We start from the raw sequence: 18501 nt of genomic DNA, 5'->3' as shown, positions 1-18501 counted from the left end.
ATCCCAAAGCTCCTCTCCTCCGTGCCGCTGCGGAGGAGCACCCCCTCTGGCACGGGCAGTGCCAGGTCCATTTTCCTCCAATTGCTGGATTTGGGGAAATTTTTCAAGAGGGAAGGTCTCCCGCTCAGCCGGGGGCTCAGCCTCGTCGGCGCCTGCGCCCCTGACGCCCTGGGGCTCTCTGCAGCCAGAGCACAGGCCGGGGGCTCCCTGGCCCGGCTCCACGGCGTGCTGGGACACGCTGCCATCTTCCTCTCCCGCAGAACAAGATCTTCATTTACCGGGGCAAGGAGTACGAGCGCCGGGAGGACTTCGAGATGCGGCTGCTGAGCCCCTTCCCCAACGCTGAGAAGCTGAAGAGCACGTCTCCACCTGGCCAGGACATCACGGGCTCCCCGGGCCAGTGTATCCTCTGAGCACAGGGACGGGGCTGGGAGGGCAGCGCCTTCCCTGTGCCATCGCCCCCTGAGCGGGTCCCAAGGACCCCTGGGGCTCTCCCCCTCCGGGCCCTGGGGCCCCTCTCCCCTGCAGCCCCCACCCCCCCCAGTGTGCGCCCGTGGCTCCTTCACTCCCACAGATATCCAGTGTTTCACCGTGCAGCCGGTGGAGGAAGCCAAGGTCCGGTTCAAGGACCGGAGCATCCCGGAGCAGATCACCAGGTGAGTGCCCCAGCATGGAGGGGTGCACCCGCTCTGCTCCCCGTGGGAGGGGACGCAACGGGCACCTGTCCCACGCTCTGCCCCCTCCCTCCCCTGCAGTTTCTATAAAGCCAACCACGTGCAGAAGTTCAGCTACTCGCGGCCCTTCAAGAAAGGCCCAAAGGATCCAGACAATGAATTTGCAGTGAGTGCTGGCAGGGGCTGCCAGGACCCCCAGCTGGGAGGGACGGGGAGCACTGGGGGGGCCCTGTGAGGAGCCAGGTGTCCAGAGGAAGGGGGATACAGGAGAGACTGGGGGTTCCCCAGTCCTGGGCTGGGCAAGGTGGTGGTCCCGTGCCCGTGGGAAGGAAAGGTGGGAGCCCCCGGCCCCACGGGGCAGCCAGGGGTGTCCCAGGGTGAGGAGGAGGAGGGTGGCGGGATGACCACTGTCCTCCCGGCAGAACATGTGGATCGAGCGGACAACCTTCGTAACAGCCTACCCCCTGCCCGGCATCCTGCGCTGGTTCGCGGTGACCTCCACCACCACGGTGAGGAGGGGGAGTGGGGGCAGCGGGGCCCCCCCAGGGCACCCCTTCTCCCAGAAGCATCACGCCGCTGCCCACCCCGGCGACGGTGACGTTACCCGGGTCTCCCATAAGCTCACCGCTGCCACGCGACCCTCACCCGCCTGCAGCCTCTTGCCTGCAGGACTGACCCTGCCGCAGTGGCACTCCCAGCCGAGGGCCAGCACTTCCCTGTGAGCCTTTGGCTCAGCTCCCGGCAGCCGGTGCCGGGGGTCCGAGGGGCTTCATGGGATGAGATACGCCACCCCGGGGCTGCCCTCCTGCGGGGCCAGGGAGAGACCACCCGGCCAGCCCCAAGCCGGATGGGCAGGTCGCTGGGTCAGCCGGCTGCTGACCCTCCCTCCCTGGGCGCAGACCATCATCTCGCCCCTGGAAAACGCCATCGAGACCATGATGAAAACAAATGAGAAAATTATGAGCGAGATCAACCGGCACCAGAGTGACCCCGGCCTGCCCGTCAACCCGCTCTCCATGCTGCTCAATGGCATCGTGGACCCTGCGGTCATGGGTGGCTTTGCCAAGTATGAGACGGTGAGGACACGCGGGTGCTGTGCTGGGGCCAGTGCGGGCACTCTCAGGGCTGGCAAGGGCAGGCGCTGGCACCGCTTAGTGCCACCTCCTGCCTGGACAGAGCCCAGCCAGCCCCTCAGCGGGACTGAGATGGGGTTCCTGCAGGCCTTTTTCCAGGAGTCCTACCTGCAGGAGCACCCCGAGGACAAGAGGAACATCGAGAAGCTGAAGGACCTGATTGCCTGGCAGGTACAGCCCGTGGCACCCCTCTGGCGGCAGAGGGGCCAGCTGCCCCGGGGCACCGCGTGCCCGGCGTCCCTGTCCCCGAGGAGCCCCGCAAGTGTGGGTGGACCTGTCCCTGTTGTCCCACAGACCCCGCTGCTGGCAGAGGGGATCCGGATCCACAGGCGGAAGGTGACGGAGGACCTGCGGCCCTTCCACGAGCGCATGGAGCAGTGCTTCGAGCAGCTGCGGGCCAAGGTGGAGAGCCAGTACGGCGTGCGGGAGATGGTGAGTGCCAGGGCGGTGAGCGCAGTGCGGGCATGGCCGGGGCGGCACAGGTGGTGCACGGCACCGGTGGGATGACACTGGACAAGCCAGTGCAGGTCTGGGGCAGCAGGGAACTGGCTGATGCAGCCGCAGCTGCAGCAGCAGGGGGAGGGGCACTGTGCACGGGGAACCTCGGGGTCCCCGCCTGCCCTGAGTGGGGGGACAACCCTGCCGAGGGGTGGCTGGTACTGGCACAAAACCACGACCGGCACTGCCAGCCCGGGCCGAGCCAAGGGAAGGGAAGGGGAGGCTCGGCACTCCCATCCCTCCTGGCTCCCTCTCAGGCTCTCTGTGCTCTCAGCTCTGCTTTGAGGACCGGCGCAGTGGACGACCCCGCTCCATGGCCTGGGGACCCGACTGGGACAAGCTGAGCCACGCTGGAGACAGGCAAGTGGTGTGGTGGGGAGTGCTGGCCCCGAGCCACCCCCCCTCACCACCCCTCTCACCACCCTCACCTGCTGGTCCCGCACTGCTGAGCCATCTTCACTCTCCACCCCGGACACTTCTCCCTCCTGCCCAGCCCATTGCCCTCCCGGCTTCCCTTTATTCCGAGCCGCATCTTGGGCTTGGGGTCCATCCTGCCGTGCCACCGTGGTGGCCCTGTCCCCGGGGGGGGGGCATGGAGCAAAGACACCCCATGTGCAGCCCCCAGGCTCACCTGGACACTGCTGTCACCTGAGCCATCCACGCTTGTCTTGCTGGCTTGTTCCCCCAAAACATCCACTGCTGAGCTCTGCCAGAGACGGTGCTGGTGCCCAGCTCAGGGCGGCCACTCCTGGCCACGGGCCAGCTGGCCCCGGCACAGCCCCACTCCCCATTCCCCTGCTCCCCACTCCCCCTGCTGCCCACCCACCCCTCACCAGCCACAGCTGCTCCTCAGCACGGAGGCACCCCCAACCCCGCAGCCTGCCCCTCGCACCTCCGAGAGCGAGGACCGCAGGAGCGAGCGCAAAGAGAACCGCTCCAGCACCTTCTTCGGGTACCGGCGGCAGGAGGCGCGCCAGTCCATCTCGGAGCTGCCAGAGTCCAAGGTGATGCTCGGCACAGCCCCGGTGCCTCCTCTCCTCCCCAGGGCCCTGCTCATGCTCCCCGTGGCGTCCTGCTGCACCTGGAGCCCCTGGCCCAGCTGGCAGCACCAGTCCCCAGCACGGCTGGGGAGCATCACACCCTGCCAGGGGCTCCTGCGTTCCCGGGGCTGCGGGTGCTGCGATGCAGCCTGGACCCCGCGGTGCTGAGCCCCCACTCCGTGCCCCAGGACGAGAAGCAGAGACTCTCCCGCAACATGAACGAGGGCAGCCTGGGCAGCTCTGAAGGAAACCAGCCCCCGCCAAGCCGAAACGCCACCGGTGCCCAGCCCGGCACTGCAGGTACTCCCTGCCACGGCTGCTGGCTCGGGGTGCCTTCCCAGTGCCCACCCCGGCCCCTGGCATGGCTGGGGGAGCTCCTTCCCTGGCCCCTACAGCCCCAGGCAGCATCCAACCCTTGTCTCCACGAGCGGGGCTGTGCCCCTGCCCCAGCAGTGCAGGTACCCACACTCCCAGCTCCACACCCCAGCACAGGCACCCTCAGCCCATCCCCACAACAGGGCAAGCACGTCCCCCAGCAGGGAGCGGGCAGGGAGCGGGCAGGGAGTGGGCAGGGAGTGCTTCGTACCAAGAGCACAGGCAGATCCCATGCGGTTTGCACGTCCCCCACCGAGTGCTCCCCACGGAGCTGCCAGTCATCGACCCCAGACCTTGTGCTGCTGGGTCTCAGTGTCAAGACCAGCTCCCAGTGGGAGCCAGCCCACACTCCCGGCTGGGCTTGTGCCCCCAGCCACCCCCAGCCCCACTGCCAGGGCCGTCATGCTCCCGCAGGCAGGAGAGCCAGCCCTGGCAGCCTGGGGCACCCACTGGCTCAGGGCACCCCAATGGGCCCCACGAGCCCTCCCAGGCTCCCACCTCCCCTACTTCCCAGGGCTGGCCCTGTCTCCCACTGGCTTCGGCGGCCGCGTGAAGAGTGCCAGCAAGGCGCCGCCGCTGCCCCGCAAGATCAGCCCCACAGTGTACGAGACATTCCTGGAGCAGAGCGGCATCATGACTGGAGGGAAGGTACTGCCAGACCCAGGCCCCCGGCCCCCACCGCCCCCCACCCCGGTAACCACCCTCTCTGCTTCAGGCGTCCACATCACCGACCACGGATGGAAACAAAGGGCTGAAGTCACCGCCGCTGCCACCACCAAAGTCCAAGCGGTTATCACAGCTCTGACCCAGCGCCCACCTGCAGCCACACTGCCCGCTCGCAGCCACCCCTGCCCACGGATGGAGAAGCCCGCGGTGCCCCCGCTCCCAGCTGGCTGCCGGATGAACAGCCCTGCCTGACCCTCGCCCGCTGGACCACCCCTCCTGCAGTACTTGCACCAGAAGCATCCCACACAGCTGCGCGACTCCCTGCGCACCCCGGCACCCAGGGTGGCACAGGGCACCACCGGCCTGCGTCCTGCCAGGTCTGACTCTTGCCACCCCCAGGTGCCCTCGGGCCGGGACGTCTCTGCCTTGTGGAGCTGCCCTGAGCTCCCACCCGCGTGACCACGCTGCACCAAAAAACTTTCCTCCCTCCGCCCTGAACTGCCCGCGGACCACGCGCACGGCAATGAGCTCTCTGCCAGCATGTGCTCAGCTCTTCCCTCCTCCTGCCCTCCACCCCAGGGGCAGCTCCTTGTCCCTTGGCTGCCCAGCCCACCCTGCAGCACTGGGACCAACGCTCTGGCCCAGGCACTGCGGCTGCCCGGGAGTCGGCGGGTCTGCGGGCGGGCCGGGGCAGCATCGCGCTTTGCAGCACTGGCTCTCCTGCCGGTACCCAGCTTTGCAGCCCTGCCTGTGCCAGGCTGGTGCCGCTGCTGCAGCCAGCCGTGCTGGGCTCCAGCCCCTGCGTCCCTGCTGCCACAGGCCACGGCCGTGGCTGCTAATAAAGGACTAACACGTCAGCCAGGCACCCTGCAGCGGGGCTGAAAGCCCTGTGTGTGCCAAAGCGCTCATCCCTGCTCACGCACAGCCCGACCAGGGGCCCTTCCACAGCCAGGCACCACCCTGGCACTGTGCCCCAGCACCACCCCAGCACTGTGCTCCAGCACCCTGCAGAGCAGGGACTCGCCCTCTGGCCAGGAGCCCTGAAGCAGGGAAAGCCCATGGGAGCCCGACACTGCCGAGGCACACGCTCCCGCTCCCCTGGCCGGGCTGTGCCGGCTCTGGCGCGGTAAGTGCCGGCACGCTGCTCTGCCTCCCGAGCTGGCACAGGGCTCTTTATTCGCGCGGGGCGTCGCGGGCTCAGCAGCCGTATTTACAGTCCTGCGTTACCAAGGAGGAACCTGGACCCGTACCCAAGGGATGGGGGGCGCAGGGGCTGCCTGCAGCAGGGAGCTGCCATCAGTGGGTTCCTGTCTACGTGGGAGTGTAGGATCAGCTCCCTGGGCTGGGGCTGAGGAAGGGACAAGGGAGACAGCACCTCGTGTCACAAACACGAAGCCTGGGAGCAGCTGGGCTGCGCTGGTGCCTGGGCACCCTCCACACGCCGGGCGGAGACGCGGGGCAGTGGAGCCGGCCATCTCTCGCTGAGCCCAGGTCTTCACAGCGGGTTTGCCGAGGAGGCTGCCAGCCGCTTCCCAATGTAGATCCTGGATTGGAGAGAGTGACCATAAGGCAACTCCGTGGGGACAGCCCGCTGGGCCGCAGCAAGGCACAGCGAGAGGAGTGGGCAGCAGCCACGGAGATGGCGGCGGCTGCCGGGGGAAGTGGTGCGGAGCAGCACCCAAGGATGAGCAGTCCAAACGCAAGAGCGTTCCCCCATCCCCCTGCTTTCCATGGGGACAGCCCCTTGGGCCAGGGCAGCCAGAGGCCCCCAGAGAGCCCCAGACTGTGCAGGGCTCACCCTGTCTGCACCCAAGGGGTCCGTTCCAGCCGAGGCCCCTCGGCAGCACGGATCAGCCCCATCAGAAACTCACCCCAGCCCCAGGGTCAGCACATGGCTGAGCAGCAGCGAGGGGATGAAGAGCAGCAGCAGCTCTGAACTGAAAAGTCTCTTCTTCCTCCCCACTGCACCTCCCTGCAGGCTCCACAGCACCGGCTGGGGGGAGCACACAAAGGCAAACTCCCTGGGAAAAGCGCACGGTTAACGGGGGCAGGAGGGAAAAGGGCAGAGCCCGCGGGACGGGATGGGACAGCAGGACGGGGCAGCAAAGCAGACAGCAAGGGTGGGGGACAGCGGGGCGCGCTGGTAGAGGACACGGGCCTTACTTTGGAGACCGATGCTGCGGGCGGCGGGCACAGGCCCAGCCGAGGGATGCTGGCAGGCGTCGCTCCCTCCGCTCGGCATCCTCCGGCACATCCCTCTAGAAGGAGGTGCAGGGCAGGTGAGGCCGGGGGCACGGCCAGCACGGCCCGCGGGGTGCAGCCTCCCTTACCTGTCGGGGGTGGGGGCACCCCGGCTGGGGCTGGCTGCAGGGAGGGAGCAGCTTGCTCTCCCCAGGTTGCTCACTCGTCTGACCGGCTCCGTTGTCATCCCAGGCCGGGGAGCCCAGCGTGAGCAGGGGGCTGCAAACACAACCCCCTCGGTCACCAAGCCCACGCTGCCCCTTGGAGCCCTGATGCCCGCCCTGCCGGGCAGGACTCCAGGGGCCTGGGCTCCTCCCTGGGACTCACCTGTCGCCGCTCTCCATCTCCAGCTGAGCTTCCAGCAGCATCTGCTCTACATCGGCGTGGCAGGAGAACCGCGAGGGCACAGGCTCGGGCTCCGGGCACCCTGGGCCACACCGCAGCTCCACCCAGGAGCCTGGGGGGGCTGTCAGCCCAGCACCAGCCTAGTCCCCGTGCTGCCCACCTGCTCTGCCCGGGGCCCACCAGCGCTCCCCACTCTGCCCCAGAGGCCTCCTTGGCTCACCCCGTCCTGGCCAGGAGCCCTCCCCGGTGCACCCCGCACCGCAGGAGCACGGAGCACCATTTCTGATCTGGGACATCTTGTGTAACCCCTACCCGCTCCCCCCCCACCTCCCCAGGGCTGCTCCTCGGCGTGCCCGGCTCCCCCGGGACCCCCGTCCGCCTCAGCCCCCCCCCGCCCCAGAGCGCCATCGATCCCACCCCCCGGGGCACACCAGCCCACTCGGACCTCCACGGGATCAGTCCCTCCCGGTGCACGTGAGCCCACCCGGGACACCCACCCGGGCTTCCCGCTGACCCGCGCCCCCCCCTTCCCCCTGCACGCCCACCCTCCCGGGACACCCGCTGACCTGGACCCCCCCCACGTGCACGTCCGCCCGCCTGGCGCCCCGCTGACCCAGACACCGCGGGGCACGTCCGGTCCCCCCGGGACTCCCGCGGACTCAGCCCCCCCCGGGCCCGCACCGCCCCGCGCCCCGCACGGACCGTCGTCGCCGGCGCGCGCCATGGCCCCGCGAGTGCGGCCGCGCTCAGCCCCCGCCGCTCTGCCAGTCACGTGACGCCCGCGAGCCCCCATGTAAATAAAACCACCGGCACCGGGGCACCGCGTCTTAAAAGGGCACCGGCTCCGTCCCCTGGGGCCCGCGGCGCCCGCAGCCCGGCGGGAGCGCCGACGGAGGCCCCGTCCCCTGCAAGTTGGCCGCCAGCACCGCGTCGGGGGCGCGGCCGCCCGCCGCGGCTCTCCCGGCGCAGGAGGAGCCGGGGCCGCCGCGTTGCCCCTTTAAGCGGCGCCTACGTGCGGCGCGCGAGCGGGCGGCGGCCGCGGCGCGTGCGGAGGCGCACGGAGCCGCGCTGGCCCCGCCCCCGCCCGGGGCCCCGCCCCCCGCCCCGGTGGCCCCGCCCCGCCCCGCCCCGCCCCGCCCCCGCAGAGCCGAGCCGCGCCAGACGCTGCCGCCGTTTATTTCCGCCGCCGGGGGCCCGCCCGGCCCGGCCGCGCAGGGCACAGGCGCTTCCGGGCCCGCCCCGCCGCGCCCGCTCAGGGGCTGCCGCCGGCCCGCGCCGCGCCGTGCTTCTCGGCGAACCTCCTGCGGGAGAAAGCGCCGTCAGGCACCGGCCCCGCCGCCCCGGACCGCCCGACGGTGCTCCCAGAGACCCGACCGGGCAGCGCCGCCCGGGCGTCGCAGGGGGCACAAGGGGCCGGGGCGGTGGGATGCGGGGGCGGGGCGGAGAGGAGCGGGGCGCAAACGGGGGTGCGGGGGGGTGCGGGCCGCGGGGCTGAAGCGGCCTCCCTGCTCCGGGGGAGCGCGGCTGGAGGCCCCGCACCAGGCACCGAGCCGGGGCGCTCCCCCGGCCGCACACTCCCTCCCTCCCTCGGACCCTGTTTTCATCTCAAGCTTTCATGGAGCCTGGGGAAGCTCCGGTGCAGCCGGCAGGCAGAGCGGGCTGCTCCGGGAAAGCCACACGGCTGAAGGAAGTCACTGGTGGGGACCAGTGCGACAGCGTGAGCCCAGCATGGGCTGCGCCGGACCGAGCTGCCAGAGCCTGCTGGAGACCGCTGGCAGCAGCCCGGAGTAGTTCCTTGGAGCAAAGATGAGGAGCATGGTCACCTTTCCACATCTCCTCGGGACCCCTTTCTCCCAGAGGAGTAGAGACACCACTGCTCTACAGCCAGAAGAGCCGCAGAAAAGGGACATAAAAGATCGGGATGGGGAAGAGCAACAAAGTCAGAAGAAAGGACTTTCACCTCCTTCCCTCTGCTGGTGAACCAGTCGTGCCTGGTGGGTCAAGCAAGAGCCCTGAGCCATCCCTGTGCTTGGGTTAAAAGGTCTGGGGACAACTCTGAAGACAGAGTCTGACATTCTCTACGGCACAGGACTATTCCGAGATGTAATTCCTCTGAACTGAAATGATCTTTCAGAAAAACAGTCCTGTTAAATTCTCGGTGACTTAAGGGCTACCCAGAGTCACCTGGGGCTACCCCTTCAGAAAGGGGCACTTCCGAGTTCGCCTGGCTTCAACCGTCAACCATGGAACTTCCAGACTTTCAACCGCAGGGAGAAGCTGATGTGCTGCCAAAAGCCACAGGATCCAAAAGGTTTAACTGATCCCTGAGCCTCTGCAATCTTGTCCCAACTGCTGGCGTGCTCTGGAGCAAAGCCCAGTGCAGCGCCCGAGCGTGGCACCAGAGGGGCTCGCTCTCCACAGCAAGACCCTGCGCTCAGAGCGGAGCCCCGACCTTGCAGCACGCAGGCTGAGCTGAACACTCCCTCATCTCTACCATCTTCTAGAGCATCTTCTAAGGAGTCAGCCGGGCATTCCGGGAGACACCCAGAAGCCACCACTTCTGCTGGAAGCTTATTCCACTGACAAATCCATTTCCTTTTCAGAAACAACTACCCCATTACCTGTGTAAAGTCTGTCACATGAGTCACTATTCTGCTTTTCTCTGCCACATTAAACAGCCTTTCCGAACCTGGTTCCTCCACCCAGAGTTATATATAGTGTGCCATCTCATTTACAGCATGTGGAACAGACTTGGCTTACCCTCCAAACTCATCCTGAATTTTCAGTATCTTTTCTAAAAACAGACCCAGACACCAGAATGGGGCATTTGTTCCAGTATTTGTCCCGTCAAAATCCTGCACAGAGGTCAAACTTGCCCCCTGTTCTCTGCAGTTCTCCACTTACTGCACTGTCCCTGTTGCCAAACAGCCAACTTCTCTCCAAAATGACTGTTCCATAGCGTCCTTACTAATTCCAAAGAAATCTGTAGTCCCACAATGACTTCTATCAAATCTGTTTCACCGAAGAACCACAGGAGATTTTTTTTGCTAAGCTCCATTCCTCAGCAGCTGTGTTTCTGGCAAACAGCTAGAATCCCACCTAGTCCCTAAAACCAGAAGCCCAGTGTCAATTCAGGAGACAGAGCGCTTCCTAGGAATGACAAGGGGCTGCATGCTTGGAAGAGGCAAAGCAGACAAGCACCTGCCTCCTCTCTCCTTCAGCCATGGTTCCCTGCCTCAGCCCCGCTGCCTTGGGCCAGAGGGGAGCACTGGGAGGACACGAGGCGAAGCAAGAGGCGTTTTGGGGACGGGGTTTTGGGGACTCTGACAGGGGGAGGTCTGCGTAGACTCACCTCCTGGCATAGTCGTACAACGCTCGCTTCCGCTCTTGCAAGGACAGGTGCCGCTCCACAGGGGACTTTGCGAATTGCTTTGTAGCCGGCTGGAACAGAAAGCACAAGAGCCATCAGGAGACAGTCAGACGAAGCCAGGAGACCTCCTCAGTGGCTCTGCACAGACCCAGCATGCCACTTCGGTCTCTGGTTTAAAATGCTGCACTCCCCTGACATCACAGCTAGTCCTGAACACAGGCCACCATGCTCTGGCTGCAAGCCATCAGACCAGAGGAGACAACACAACCACCAAAAGTACCTTGGAAGAAGGCACAGCTATGGAGCCCTGGATGCCAGAAGCAGCTGCAGCCTGGGAGGTAGATGGAGCAGGCAGGTCAGTACCAGCCTCCTTACTTTCAGGGAAGAAGGGTACTCTCCCCTCCAGCAAGTTGGCAATGGTGGTATCCACACAGTTGGTTTGGGCTGTAGGGACAAAGAAGATCTGTTAGAGAGGGAGCCACTGCCTCAAGACACTCACATCCTTGCTGTTGTTGTGCTCCACAGTGCAGCAGGCACAAGGTTTCTGCTTTCAGGTATTCACAGAGACTTGGCATGGAAGGTGAGCTGCGTCCCTGCTAACACCCCAGGCCTCTCTTACCCAGGTCTATCCTGATGACCTCCAGAGGCACATGAGGGAGCACCTCCTTGACCCGCTGAGCCATTGCTGTGATCCGCACATCCTCAGGAACAACTCCAGTCGGGCTGGAAGGCACCCTGGGCCTGGCTGCCAGGGGCTGGCTTGAGGCTGCAAGAGAAAGAACAGCGGGCACAAGAGGGTGGCCTAAAGGTGCATGGCCTTTGAGCTGCAACAGCTCTGCTTTCCCTAGTGTGAACTGGTGTGGTAAGAAAGCCGCACTTCCTGCACACAACCATCAGGTCTGTGCTCAGGAGTGGTGGCACTCTCCCTGCCAGCGAGCCGCAACCCCCTGCCTAAAGCACACAGGTGGCCCCTGCTCCCCAGGAGGATGTCAAGCATGCCTTCTCCTCTCCCTCCATGCCAAGAGGGAGGAGGGAGAGGAGACCTTTGCCTTTGACACCTCCCCAAAGGCAAAGCCCAAGTGGCTGTTCTGTAGCCAGGACACCTACCTGGGGCAAAGGGGAGAAGCGATGTGTGTCTCAGCCTCTTCATGTGTTCAGTTTTATCTGCTGCAGTGAGCCGTGTGGATACCACACCCAGCTCCATGGCCAAGAGCTGCACAAACGTAGAGAAGAGTCACATGTACACAACACACAACACGTATGACCCCGCATTCCCATCTGCAGGGGCATGTATCGGATGTACAGGCCTGTGTGGAGCCGTGGCGAGGGGAAGAGGACTGGGAACTGATTTCTCCAGGGCCACAGTGGTGCATTTCAGTGTTGCATGGAGCACTTGAAGGACCAGGATAGGCAATATCATCCTGCCAAGACAGGCTGACAGGCAGATACAAGAGCTTTGGTGCAGGAGCTATGAAGTCCCTGGCACATGAGGGGAAGTTGGAGAAACAATTGCTTTATTTGATTCGTGGTATTATGAAAAGGGAGTGAAAGGTTTGAACCAGATGGGGAGAGCCTTGATAACTGGGGGGTAGCAAATAGGCCATGGAAAAACTGAATTAATTATAAGGGGCAATAAATACGGGCCAGAGTTCCCATCGTACAAACACACCCATCCGGAAACGCCCTCTGCAACTCTGCTGGCACCCCACTCTCCTCTGTGACCATCCCAAATTGCAGGAGTCCTACACATCCCTCTCCCACGTCATCCTCCTACCTCCTGAACTCGGAGCGCAAAATCCTCACTCAGTTCTTCAGCTCGTCTGGGGACAGACGGCATCCACCTGAATGGGGACAACAGCACTGGGCTGACTGCTTCAAGGGCTGCTGGAGGAGCCAGTCCCATCTGGGATCAGCAGTGCAAAGGTGCTATCCCCACCTCAGCTCTCCCTGCTCACCCCAAACCTCTCCCCACAAGACAAGCGCCAAACCTCGATGCTAGCTGGCAAAATTAAGGGCAAGGCACGGCTCAGGAGACAAAACTGGCTCAGTGAATCTTTATTAGCACTCAAGCGTAACATGCCAAGTGTCTCCTAGTGAAGCTCCCAGAAAGGCCCCAAACGAGGGGCCGTTGCCATTTACATGAAAGCAGAAAACAGATCAGCAAGGCTCGGGCCAGACACAGCCAGGGAAAGCTACAGCACAAGACGACTCTTTGCCGAAATAGCCTGAGCCCTAAATTTGACTCCAAGCCCCTTCCGCTGCCTACGAACCCGTATTACACCAAAGCTGCTCAGCCCACCTGGGCCCGGGACAGGTGTCTGAGCCACCTCTGCATTTCCCAGGGGACTGCAGGGAAGAGACAGACGCTCGAGGGCTGGGCTGCCTGCAGGGAATCTCCCAGGGGACCCGCGCAGCCCTGGGGTGAACTGCAGCAGGGCAGCTAGCTTCAAAAATACACCCAGCAAACTGGATGTAAAAGCCCCCAGAGACTCCTCTCCATCACCAACTGAATGCCAGAACCAAGAGCCGCCTCCACTTCAGCAGCTGGTCCAGAAGCTGGAGCTGGCAGGGACCAAACAATGCTGAACAAAGCCATGCTGAGATACCACCACAGGGGCGCGCGTTAGCGCCTACCAAAACATCTCCTACTGCAACGGCAAAAGGTCAGGCTCTCTGCCCACCCTACACCCTGCCCCAAACGAAAGAAAGGGAGATAGTACCTTACTTGATATACTGTGAAGGGAACAAAGAAGGTCCAGAGCAGCTCTGCGATCCAGGAGGAGTCAGCCACACTCTGGGGAAGAGAGCACAATGAGACGGCGGCCCACGGAACGGGCTGGTCAGGTCTCCCACCAGGGAGGCAGGAAGGCAGCAGACAGCTGAGCCGCGGCCGCGAGCGACAGGCACGCAGGCAGAGGACTGGCAAAGCAGCGCACGGCGAGGGCTGGCACGAGGGCACATTCACCTTCCTCAGTCTTCACCAGGCAGAGCAGGAGAGTCAGTTTTAACTGCTCCAAGTCACCTTTTCCTCCCAGCAGGGGTTCCCCTCAATATCCTCACATTCTCTGCCAGACTGTGCCTTTAGAAAGGATCGAAGATGCTGCAAGGCCTACTAATGTTTCCTTAGAATCAGGAATGATCCTTCCTTACTCTGATGGGAACAGCCTCTGCAGTGTGGCTGCGCTCTGAAGCCTTAAACAACTCTTCACTTTGCAGATAAATCGTTAGAGGTGAGCTGTAATTTATTACTTCCTTCCTGTTTCTAAAAATAAGTAAACCTTTTCCCCAAGAAGTACTGCGACGCCTGCCAGCAGAGAGCACTGAACAGGCACTCTGAAGTGGTGGGCTCTCCGTCCTTCCCAACAGGACACAGCCCAACAGCCAGGCCATACTCAGAAACCAGCCTGACTGCGAGCACAGAGCTGAACTAAAGACCTCCAGAGACTCCCCACAACCTACGCTTTTCAACCATTGTAAAGAATTTGCTGTTGAACGGACGTTGTTCCTGGAATTTTTGCAGTTGGTTACTTTTATCCTGCTGTGACTAAACTTTCCACAAGCTGGTGAGAACACCATCTCAAGATCTGCAGCGTGCAAGGTAGCTGCCTCAGCTTCTTTCACACCTGACCTGGTCCTTGACCAAAGCAGCGTGGCCCTGAGACAGGGCCTTGTGCCTGGTTTATGCCGCAGCCTGGAAAGAGGTGCTATAAATGAGAAAAGCCTCGAAACCACAGTCACCAAGGGTAACACAAAGAAGCCTCATCTCCTGGATAAAGAGAAGGAAGAAAGCTAAAATCAAACGCCTTATGGCGATGCCAATAGCCAGGCTTCAGTTACGCTGCCCTGTGCCCCAGCACAGCACCCTCCTTCAAGGTGCGAGCCAGCTGCAGCTGGAGAAAAGTCTTTCTTAAACCCAGTTTTGGTGGTTTGCTCAGCCCAGCGTCTGACGTGTATCACATACGTGTCTAAGAAAGCTGATGGAACCATTCAAAGTGTCTCATCTCCAGTCCTCGGAAGCTTCTGACGGCTTAGAATTACGTAAGAAATTCACCAGGATTTACTTAACCGATGTGCACGAAGGGCAGAGTCCTGCTCGACCTCTGAAGGTAAAAACCTGAGCCAAGAACTGACTCCAACCAGCACCTTCGAACGGATCTGCAGTTACACACGTGCTGTTCTCCTGAACGTTCACCAAGGGAAAAGCACAAAGACAAACACCCAACTCGTCACATCTCACAGAATTTCTCGCAGGATTCAGAACCAGAAAAAGAGAAGATATTCATTATAAACAGCCCGGAGGAGGACAGCTCTCCCACTCTCTAGAGCAGTCATTCAAAAATTCCAATTACCCTCACTGTCAGAAAACTGCATCTTAATCCAGAACTGAACTCGTGCAGTACCGACGTTTAGCCTCAGCACCTGCAAGGACCGCTGCTGCGTGCTTTGCCAGAAAAATAAAAAAAGAATCCTCCGCTCTTAAGCCTCTCCTCCAGCGTGCAAGCAGCTGTGCGCAAGAATCCCTCTGCCTTTTCTCTGGTAAGCTGATTAAGCTGAGTGCCTTTACGCGTTGCTCTCTGGACCCTGCATCATGCTCACGGCATCCTTGAACTCTCTCTGCTGCTGCCCCACTTCCTTGACAGCGAGGCTACCAGAGCTGCGCAGGATATTTCGGAGGTTTTCATCACGGCACGCATCCAGCTAACGCTGCGTTCCTCACCCTGCCAGGTATTCCTCGTTACGCACCCACAGACCACATCAGACTTACTAACAGCTCTCGGCAGTTCACTGGATCACAATCAATAATCCGGCTCCTTCGCTGTTCACTGACCTGAACTCACCGGCAAGGATCTCAGGATCGATGCCCGCAGCGCCAATAAAAGCACCAAACGACACCGGGCAAAGAACGAATCCCTAACGGAACCTCGGAATACCCGCACGCTGCTGTTTGCGTTTGGGCAGTGATGTTTTGTGACCTGCTGCTACATGGCTTTAACTCTGTCCACTGTGCCCGGCTACCTTAAAAAGATGGACGTTAAAGGATCAACTCAAACGTCAGACAAATGCAGAATGTACGTGTCAATCAAGCAGATCCATAAATCGTTTCAAGAAATAAGAAATTCAACAAAATCTCACTCTGCAAACAAGCCGAGAACAGTTTTGTCGCAATCTCTTTAGCAGCACAAGCGTTATCATCATGAACTTTGCCGCTTTTCCGAAGCCACTCTTGCATCACGTGACACGTCTGCGTTCGGGAGGCCCGAGTTCCACCCTACGCCGGAGCCTCGCCTGACCTGGGCACACCAGCCGTTCTCCGGGGCGACTGGAGCTGCTCTTCCCAAGCACTTTGAAAGCAGGGAGCTCGCAAAGAGGAGATGAGACACAGTGTCATGGATGCCGATGGCACAATGGTGGACAGCTGCGACACCGACGCGTTTATCAAAGTTGCCAGTGTAAGCAAGAGGGTATTGACTGGGCAGAAAGGAGCTTGGAAACCACTGAGAAGCGGCTCCGGGGGGCGACAGGACACAAGGCCAGGCGGCACTGCCCACAGGCTTCAAAGCAGCAGCAGAATCAACGGCATGGCCAAGACCCTGGCACAGCGTACGCCTCCGCAACTCCTCCTGGCCCCGTGTCCCTCACTCACCACAGTGATCAAAGGCCTCTGAACCTGTAGGGCAACGGGCTGCACCACATCCAAGACTGAGAACGGCCACGAGCTGGAAAGGAAGAATTCAGCAGTGAATGACCCCGAAGGGACCGCAGCCCCGCCGCAGGAATACCCACTCCTAGTACCTGAAGCGGAGCAGGCCAGCCCGGCCATTGGTGGCAGCCTCCTCTGGGAACAGCAGCAGCGGTGGGTTTCCTCTGTGGGATGAATACACCTTCAGGGAATCCACCAGCTCTGCCCGGCTTCCCGTTACTCCCAGCTCCATGAACCCCCGTGACCAGCAGATGAAGCCAGGGGCACCATTCAACGCAGGCTGCAAGGAAAGACAGGAGTAAGGAAGAAGTGCTGTCCTGTCCTCCCCTCAAGGCCTGCTTTCCCAGGTGACAAAGCTCCTGCTTATGACCAAAAATGCCTCTGGGGACTGAGGGAGCAACCTGCATGCTAAAAGCACCAGTGGCAGAGAGCACATTACTGCCAGGCTTCAGCAGCTGCTCTGTCCCTGATTCCCTAGGAATTTGATTCCTGATCTTCAGTTCAGACTGCACCCTGTCTGCCCCCATGCCGTGGGCGACAGCCGCGTTTCCCCACGTTCTCTCTAGTAGTTCCTGACACACTTGGCAAAGGACATGCTACTTCCAAGAATTACTTTACTCCAGGTCAGGAGCAAGTCTACTGCTGTTCAGGATACAGGACCAGCCAGCTCACCCCCAGGCACGTTCGGAGCCTGTCGATTCAGGAACTCCACACATAAGGAATTTCACAAGAGCACAGGGAAAGTTACACAACCATAACCCGAGCACCACTGCCCCACCACGCAGCTCCCCTCGCACTCCTCTGCCCTGCAGCCAGCTGCCCACACACACCAGAGCGGCAACCCAAGCTGTGGGCAAACCCCACAGCCAGCCCTGCTTCTGACACCACCTGTTTGAAACGCCAGAAAAAGATACAAAGATTTACCCACTGTCTTCCAATAAAATAAATAACCACCATAACATCTCCTGTTCCTCCTCACCCTGTTTCATTTATTCATGCACAGCCTACAGCGTGACACTGAACCACAGCAAAAAACTCAAGCCTTGTACAATCCTGGGTTAATAAATAGGAACAGAAGAGGCTCAGGGCAACACCTAAACTCTAAATGAGCTCTCCGTTCACCTCTCTTGGAGAGAGGGGCTTCCAGCCCCACCACATTCGGCTCCAAGCTACTCACCGTATTACATGAGGTCAGAAGGTTGATGATGTTGTGGTCGAATTGCGTCACGTGGTTGGCGATATACACCCTCACGTTGACATCACGAAGCTGGGGATCGCTTTGCCGCACAAATAAGCCCAGCACCGAGCACATGACACGTACAATAAACCTGGGAGGGGGGAGGAAAGTGTCTTGCAATCTGAGCCATCGCTGGTATACGTTTCCAACAAAAAGAAGAGAGAGCTGGGAATTCGTGTAACTTGCAAAAGGACACTGGTACAAAATGGAAACAGTATGACAGATGCCCAGGATAGGAACTGTTGGGGCTGAAGTCTGCCTACAGAACTGCAGCATGAAACATGGGGCAGTAAAGCCACGCACGGAATTTCTGAGCAGGATCCCCAGCTGATCCGAGTGTTTCAGATCAGTCCTTGAGCACAGAGAAAGCACCTTCATGGCTCCTGGGGACAAAGAGTCCCAAAACCACAGCTCCCTGTGCACCTCTGCATGAGCCAAGCCTCCACAGCTACGGACCCCGAAGGGCAAGCCCTCCCACCCCCCACCGCCCCACAGCAGTGTCTGCACAGCACGCCCCCACCCCCAGCAACAGCAGGAGCTCCACGCCCTGGGCACTGCCGGGCTCACGCACCGTCGCAGCACGCTGTCGGGCAAGGCGCAGCTGACCAGAAAGACGTGCACGCCGATGAAGAGGCGCAGGACGAGCAGGCAGAGTCCCACGGGCGCGTAGAGCAGCAGGGCCAGAAGCAGGAACCCGTCGGTCGGAAACCTGTAGGGTCCAAGAGCAGCACAGACAGCGTGGCTGGGGCACGAATGGGACGGGCAGAGCCCCAGCTGCCCACCCGGGCCCTCCGCAGGGACCACCCCGCGCCCTCTGCTCTGCGTGACCTCCCGGGCCGCCCCGAGGAGTCAGCCAGCCCGCCCCGGGCCTCCCGGGCACACCCCGAACCCCCGCCGCTCCCCACACAGGACACCCCGGCCCTCCCCACGGAGCTTCCCCCGGCGCCTCTCGCCAGAGACACCGCAGCTTCCTGGGCGGCCCTCCCCCGGGACACCCCGAGCCCCCGGGCCTCCCCCGGGACACCCCGAACCCCCGGGCCTCCCCCAGCAGCCCGCGGCCCCACCCCTACGGCCGCCGCATCTCTCACCGGTGCGAGTCGAAGAGCCGCTCGGGGCCCGGGGTCGCAGGAGGCTCCATCCCCACCGCACCCGGTGCCTCAGGGCCACCCGACACCCGCCGCCATCTTCCGCCGCGGCCGCCCGCTCGGCCCGCGCAGGGCA

At 62.1% G+C, this 18501-nt stretch overlaps 3 protein-coding genes across 4 annotated transcripts in view; 1 reads left to right on the top strand and 2 right to left on the bottom strand.

Annotated features, from left to right (window-relative positions):
- The window catches only part of LOC147525806 (dedicator of cytokinesis protein 2-like), a 74073-nt gene extending 69548 nt beyond the window's left edge, over positions 1-4525 (top strand). The window contains exons 42-53 of the mRNA XM_086630978.1: positions 261-402; positions 575-656; positions 756-840; positions 1097-1183; positions 1574-1750; positions 1895-1978; positions 2102-2239; positions 2580-2665; positions 3159-3309; positions 3534-3645; positions 4235-4368; positions 4436-4525. Of these exons, the coding sequence (XP_086487104.1) occupies positions 261-402; positions 575-656; positions 756-840; positions 1097-1183; positions 1574-1750; positions 1895-1978; positions 2102-2239; positions 2580-2665; positions 3159-3309; positions 3534-3645; positions 4235-4368; positions 4436-4525 (1368 nt within the window). The remainder of the gene's footprint in view (positions 1-260; positions 403-574; positions 657-755; positions 841-1096; positions 1184-1573; positions 1751-1894; positions 1979-2101; positions 2240-2579; positions 2666-3158; positions 3310-3533; positions 3646-4234; positions 4369-4435) is intronic.
- Positions 4526-5539: 1014 nt separating this feature from the next.
- On the bottom strand, positions 5540-7696 carry LOC147525805 (BCL2/adenovirus E1B 19 kDa protein-interacting protein 3-like). Its single transcript, XM_086630970.1, has 6 exons — positions 7675-7696; positions 6955-7084; positions 6717-6846; positions 6550-6644; positions 6258-6407; positions 5540-5930 (listed from the first exon to the last, which is right to left on the bottom strand). Exons 1-6 carry the CDS (start codon positions 7694-7696, stop codon positions 5882-5884), a joined length of 576 nt encoding a protein of 191 aa, XP_086487096.1. The 3' UTR covers positions 5540-5881.
- A 528-nt stretch (positions 7697-8224) lies between these two features.
- Positions 8225-18453, bottom strand: AUP1 (AUP1 lipid droplet regulating VLDL assembly factor). Of its 2 annotated transcripts, none has more exons than XM_086630977.1 (12): positions 18369-18453; positions 17852-17989; positions 17221-17371; positions 16136-16323; positions 15987-16059; positions 13063-13136; positions 12117-12183; positions 11444-11555; positions 10962-11108; positions 10623-10786; positions 10325-10413; positions 8225-8273 (listed from the first exon to the last, which is right to left on the bottom strand). In XM_086630977.1, exons 1-12 carry the CDS (start codon positions 18416-18418, stop codon positions 8225-8227), a joined length of 1302 nt encoding a protein of 433 aa, XP_086487103.1. In that variant the 5' UTR covers positions 18419-18453. The 2 variants fall into 2 exon arrangements, with proteins under 2 accessions (XP_086487103.1, XP_086487102.1); XM_086630976.1 differs by having other exon boundaries at positions 11450-11555.
- Between the last annotated feature and the right edge of the window lie 48 nt (positions 18454-18501).

This window comes from Tauraco erythrolophus, unplaced genomic scaffold, assembly GCF_009769465.1.
Source record: "Tauraco erythrolophus isolate bTauEry1 unplaced genomic scaffold, bTauEry1.pri scaffold_63_arrow_ctg1, whole genome shotgun sequence".
In the NCBI taxonomy this organism is placed as follows: Eukaryota; Metazoa; Chordata; class Aves; order Musophagiformes; family Musophagidae; genus Tauraco; species Tauraco erythrolophus.
Note: the sequence above shows the minus strand (reverse complement) of the source record. Positions and strands in the feature narration are given on the sequence as shown.